Raw genomic sequence first — 6510 nt, 5'->3', positions numbered from 1 at the left:
AGGGTCGGTTCCCTTCTTTTAACAGAAGCCCCACCATTGTTTTAAGCCTACTTCATATTGTTTCAACGTTGAGCTGGATAGTGATGCAATCATCAAATCAAATGATTCCACCGGGCTATCTTTCAGTCTAAATGTCGTCCTGAGATAATCCCTGATATTAGAGAAAGACACGCGCTCAGGGGATGTTCTGTCCTGAAAGGAGACGAAAGTCACTCGTAAGCAGTGACTTAAAGATCGGATACCAGGCTTGTATGGGTCAGTTTGGTAATAATACAATTCCCTGAGCTCTATTCTGAATAACTTTTTTAAAGAGTTTGAAAATCTGGGGTAATGGGGAAAAGGCGTAGAAAAAAAAGGTTTGACCAGTTAATAGTAAAAGCATCGACTGCCAAGGCTTGTTTCTCAGGGTACCACGACACGAAGTTGTTACATTTTTTGTTACAATACGATGCAAATAAGTCGACCTTTGGATTGCAAAATTTCGCGATAATTTCCTGAAAGGCTAAGTTTGAAATCTCCCACTCTGTATCTATATTTTTGATTCGCGAGAACTGGTCAGCTCTTATATTTTCAGCGGTCGGGATATAAGATGCAAATAGCCAATTATTTCGCCTTTCTGCCCATTCCCAAATTTCGCTACTCAGGGTGTTTAAATGCTCGTACTTTACGCCCCCCATCCGATTAACATAAGACACTACGGTAGTGTTATCTAACCTTAACAATATTTCGCAATTTCTTTCTCCGTTTGCCAAGGCTTCTAAAGCCAATTTCACCGTAAATAACTCGAGTATATTAATGTGCAATTTTTTCTGAGTGACTGACCACAATCCGAATACATCTTTCCCTTTACACCAGGCCCCCCAACCGGAAGTAGATGCATCTGTAAAAATCTTCATATCGTAACTCCCGGTATGAATTGGGATTATAATTCGAATCTATATTATTGAGCCACCAGTCTATGTCTTCACGAGTTGAGTAAGGGATTTTTATGACGGAATCGTAATCCCCCTTTGTCAAATTTAAGGCTAAGATATTCTCTCTCTTCAAAATTTTTGTATGGGCCCAACCGAGCCCTACTCCGGGGCATGCTGCAACTAAATTCCCGATCAATTGTGAGAAGTCTCTAATTTTTGTGCTTCGTTGTTTTTTGACTTTGAGTAAAGACTTTTTAATTTTTTTCCTTTCTTCTCTCGGGAGTTCCACAGTTAATTTGTTCAAATTCAGTAAAAACCCTAAAAATTTACCAACTTTTCGCGGCTCTAATTGGCATTTTTGGTAATTTATGACAAAACCTAAGGACTCTAGTGTTCCTAATGAGTATTTTACATTCTTTTCGCATTCTTCGTAGGAATTACATATCAAAAGGAAATTTATCTAAGTAATTAACCGAAACAAATTCTTTTTCTCTGAGTACCAATAAAACAGGTTTCATTATTTTTGCCAATGTGTAAGGGCACGCGGATAGTCCGAAGGGGAGACATACGAATTCAAAAAGTTGGCCTTCGAAACTGAATCTCAAAACTTTCTGGAATTTTCGTGAATCGGCACCGAGAAATACGCATCTTTTCAATCGATCGTGCAAATAAAGATTTCGGGTTTCAACGTTTTTACCACTGTTCTAAGATCCTCGAGCTTAAAGTGTTCCGTGGTAATAAACATATTTAACTCTTTTAGATTAATGATAAAACGATTTGTACCGTCTCACTTTCTTACGAGGAAGAACGGAGAAAGAAATTGACCTTGAACCGGATCACATTTGCGAATAGCTTTTTTCTTTAACAATTTTCCGATCTCTATTTCCATCGACGCCCTTTCTTTTGTTGAAAGATCTTTAATTTTAGGAGGAAGGTTTGGAAAGGTTTTTCGTGAAAACTGATCTTAAACCCTGGTATGGCCTCCAATACAAAGCGATCGGTTGAAATTTCGTGCCACTGTGTAACGAAACGCTTTAAATTTCCCGCTACTGTACCTACATTTAGTACTTCTTGTTGGGAGTTCCCCTCTTGGTTGGGCTCTAGTAGGGTTGAAGTCCATGATTGTAAACTCGGTTCGATTACCCTCCTATCGATGGTTGTCGTCTCGCTTGTCCTCTCGATTGCAAGTACCAGTTGTTGCTTGTTTAGCATTGGCTTTGCCAGTTTAAATTCATCTATCTCGCATGCCACTTGTATGTCTTGAACTTATTCGTAGGGGGCTTCCTCAGAGTTTGGGCAATCTTTTTTATCGACCTGACCTCTTTGAACTGCTCGGACAGTTTCTCGACAAATAGGAATTTCCCAGTTTTATTCTCTTTGATGACATTCTTGACGGGTTTGGTAAGGCCTGGTTGAATAAACGCAATCCTGGCTTCCGTAAGTTGGTGATGTAGTCCCACCATTAATCTCTCGGCGTCACTAAACTGCTCGATGACTTCCCGCACGTCGAAATCACCCGTGGGGTTATTCAACACGGTGGAGAGTGCGGTACGTGAGGCGACTACCGCGGAAGCCAGTCTTTTCTGGTATCACACGAAATATTCATCTCTCTTTTGTCCCGACTCAGAGAGGGTAAATTTAATTTATGCATTGCAGGCTGGTGTTTCCAATACGCCGGAGTCCGGGTACTTTTTCAAAAATTGTTCTGCGAGCTCTTGGTCCAGGCCTTTTTCTTTGATAGCCATCCACCTCTTCATAAAGCTGGGATGGATGACAGTCTTTGCCCCAAAGGAATTTTTCGGGGTCATCGCCCAAGGCTTCGAGGATTTCGTCGTCTAATTCGACGTTTTCTTGGTTTGTTTGTAAAATGGCAGTTTCCCCATTTTCCTTGTTTTCCTGTATAATGGGTGCTTCCTCATTTTCAGAGTCCCCCTGTGACACAGTGCCACGGTCGTTGTCTTCTACGGACAATAAAAGAAAGGAAAGAGGATAAGTTCTGTTTTCTTTATCATTTATTTATATATTTATTATCGATATCTTGCCTCTCGTGCAAGCTTATCGATTGAACTCTGGCTCGTCTTACCTCTCGTGCAAGATCACCAGGTAGCTTTTGATTTGACTTGCCACTCGTGCAAGTTCATCAATTTGAGGTTATGTCAATTCATTTTTTTCCTTTCTTTAAATTTATTTTTTACTTTATGTTCTGAATTGTAACTTACCATGATTTTGTATTTTGCTGATGAACGGGGCTTGTAATCTACGGAGAAATTCTTCCCCAGACTCGTCATCACGAGGTGCTGGGAGGTTAATTCCGATAACTGTTGCACACTTACGAAACCTCTTAATCTTTTGCGATACGTCGTCTTCCTCGTCGACGTCGTCCTCCAACACTTTTCTCTTCCTATTTTTGTTCATCTTTCGTTCGATAATAATTCGCGATTATTAACGAAAATGTACGCTTCAACTCTCACGAGGTGTTAACATTCACGCACACACAAAATGAATGAGGATTATGGTTAAGGGAGAGGATCACGTGACTTTTTTCTTCCTATAGCGCTAAAGGTGTGACTTTCACGTTGTCCAAAACGGCACTACAAGTTATAATCTCGAGAACGAGGTAATGAAGTATAATAAATAACTTTGTTACAAAATCTTGGCGAAATATTTGAAATTTTTGTATATCTTTCAGGAATTATTGAAATATGCATTTTATGCGTGTATTTATTATTAATCCTTATTTACTATTTATTGTTCATCAATTATTATTTATGTAGAATTTGTATTTAATATAATATTATTATGCAATGTACAATGTACAATGTAAAAGTTCCGTCGCTTCTGCGGTCAGAATTCTCAGTGTTAGGTGTTTTAGGGCATTTTTAATATTTAAGAGAAAAAAGGGGAAATCGGTAAAAAAATGACAACTAGCACATATCACGCATATTTAACATATATATTTAATATATGTGAGGATAATCCGCTATAGCTGTGTTTGCGCAAATGAAAATAAAATAAAAAAAACTTCCGGTGCGAATTCGCACCAGTGTACCATTTGACGGTTAAAAAAAAGTTTGTACGTTAGTTAAGGTTTGTAATAGCATATTACCTTGATACGAATGATCAGAGTGAACAAGATTCTTTTCAAGGAAGAAGTAGTGGTGGATGGTTCCTCATCTTCCAGCCAGAGCGGTACAGGTTTTTCTCCTCCGTATACCTTTTGCACAACTTCATTTACTTCTCTCATAAACACCTTTTGCACAAAGACCAAATGGTTCAACAAATCAGTCGACAGGGAATGTTCAAAGACTCCAATGTCTGCTTTTGCGCTCAAGTAACTGCCTTGTCGCAATACGACTCCATCTGCAGGAAATTAAATTTAAACAAATTCAAATCAATTAATAATTTGGTAGAAAATTCTACTATTTTGTTTTGTTGAAATGTTATATTTTTAATTGAAAATTGATCCTTTCTAGTTGAAAATTCAACTATTTGGTTTAAACTTGATTTATTTCGTGGAAAATTCGTATTTTCTTATACAAAATTATCGTTCTTGGTTGAAAATTCATATTTGGTATGTTTGTTAAAAATGCAATTGCTTGGTGAAATCTAATCTGTTTTAGTTGAGGATTCAAGAATTTTGTTGAAAATTCATTTTCGGGTTGACATTTAAATTGTTTTCTAGAAAAATCGTCTTTTGGCGTGAAAATTCAATAATTTGATAGAAAATTCAACTATCTGGTAGATAATTAAATTATTTTATAACAAATTTATTTTATTAGTGCAAACTAGATCTCTTTAGTCAAAATTTAACTAATCCGTTTCTGGTTAAAAATTGATCTTTTCAAGTTTAAAAGTTTAACTATTTAATAAACCACTTTTTTTAAAAGTATAAACTAAAAACATATTCAAATAAAATGTGGGCTAACATCACATCCATTTTTCAAACTATTTAGTTAAAAATTTATATAATTAGCTGAAAATTTATCTATTTTGGTAGAAAAATAATCTTCTTGGTTGAAAATTCAACTATTTTTTTAAAAACGATATGTATTTCGTTTGAGAATTCATCTTTTTTGGTTGAAAATTGAGCTTATTCATGTTTTTCCTTAAAAATATAATTTCTTGGTTTAAAATTCAACTATTTGGTTGAAAATCCAATTGTTTTGTGAGAAAGCTAATTTTTTCCTTATAAATTAAACGTTTTGGATAAAATTTTTGTTATTGAATGAAAAATCTTCCTTGGATGAAAAATTGTCTTTTTTATTTGAAAATTTATCTCTATTGTCAAAAATTTTATCGTGTTTGGTTGAGGATTCAAATATTTTGTTGAAAATTCATCATTTTTCATTACATTCAACTGCCTTTAATTTAATTTATTTGATTTGAAAATTTATCTCTTTATTTTTTTGTGGTTATATTTAACTGTTTTTTTATGTGAAATAAAAATTTTTTTCTTAGTTAAAATATAAATTCTCACATTTTTGTGGTGCATTTATCTGTTTTGCTTACAAATTCAACTGCTTGGTTGAAAATTCAATTACTTGGCCAAAATGTACTTTTTTTTTTTTGAAAATTGATCTTTTCTGGTAGAAAATTAATCTTCCGTGTTGAAAAATTCTTCTTTTTGGTACATAAAATATCAGTTCATACCTGAATAAATTTACGAAAAAAATGCAGACCGGAAAAATTAAGTAAAATATTACTTAATCTTTCCAATAAATCTAATTTTTTTGGGCAGAAGTCCAATAAAAAAATACAACTATATTTTTGGGTACAAGTTCTTTTTTTTTATTGCAAAAGCTAATATTACATTTTTAGTTCGGAACTCATCTCACTAGGTACAAAAATTCTATTATTTAGTTCAACGTTTCATTATTTTGTAGAAAATGAAACTATTCTGTTAAAAAGTCTTCTTTTTTTATCGAAAATTCAACTTCTTTGTTAAAAATCCATTTTTTTAAATTAAAGATTTATGTCTTTGGTAGAAAATTTAACTCGTCTGATGAAAAATCGTTTCATGTTTGGTTGAAAATAAATGTTTTAAAGTGAAAATAAAATTATTCAATTTTTGGTTAAATATTTAGCTTTATGAGATAAAAAGTTAAGTATTTGATTGAAAATTTAACTTTTTTAACTTTTTGTTCAAGCTTTTTTAGTTGAAAATTTATCTTTTTTGGTTAAAAATAATTTTTGAGTTAATTCTTTATTAAAAATGCATTTTTTTTAAATTAAAGATATGTCTTTGGTAGAAAATTTAACTCTTCTGATAAAACATCGTTTCATTTTTGGTTGAAAATAAATGTTTTAAACTAAAAATAAAATGATTCTATTTTTGGTTAAATATTCAGCTTTTTGAGATAAAAAGTTAACTATTTGATTGAAAATTCATCTTTTTAAGCTTTTTTGGTTGAAAATTTATCTTTTTTGTTTAACAATAATTTTTGGTTTACTTCTTTGTTAAAACTTCATTTTTTTTTTAAATTAAAGGTTTATATCTTTGGTAGAAAATTTAACTCTTCTGATGAAAAATCGTTTCATGTTTGGTTGAAAATAAATGTTTTAAACTAAAAATAAAATTATTCAATTTTTGGTTAAT

General features: G+C 33.1%; 1 protein-coding gene across 1 annotated transcript in view; it reads right to left on the bottom strand.

Moving 5' to 3' along the window:
* LOC117176924 (transmembrane protein KIAA1109-like) overlaps positions 1-4275 on the bottom strand; it is a 102679-nt gene extending 98404 nt beyond the window's left edge. Inside the window, exon 1 of the mRNA XM_033367321.1 lies at positions 4021-4275. Within this exon, the coding sequence (XP_033223212.1) occupies positions 4021-4158 (138 nt within the window). The 5' untranslated portion in view covers positions 4159-4275. The remainder of the gene's footprint in view (positions 1-4020) is intronic.
* Positions 4276-6510: the final 2235 nt, after the last annotated feature.

This window comes from Belonocnema kinseyi, chromosome 7 (assembly GCF_010883055.1).
Source record: "Belonocnema kinseyi isolate 2016_QV_RU_SX_M_011 chromosome 7, B_treatae_v1, whole genome shotgun sequence".
NCBI classification, from domain to species: Eukaryota; Metazoa; Arthropoda; class Insecta; order Hymenoptera; family Cynipidae; genus Belonocnema; species Belonocnema kinseyi.
This window is presented reverse-complemented; position numbering and strand designations above follow the sequence as displayed.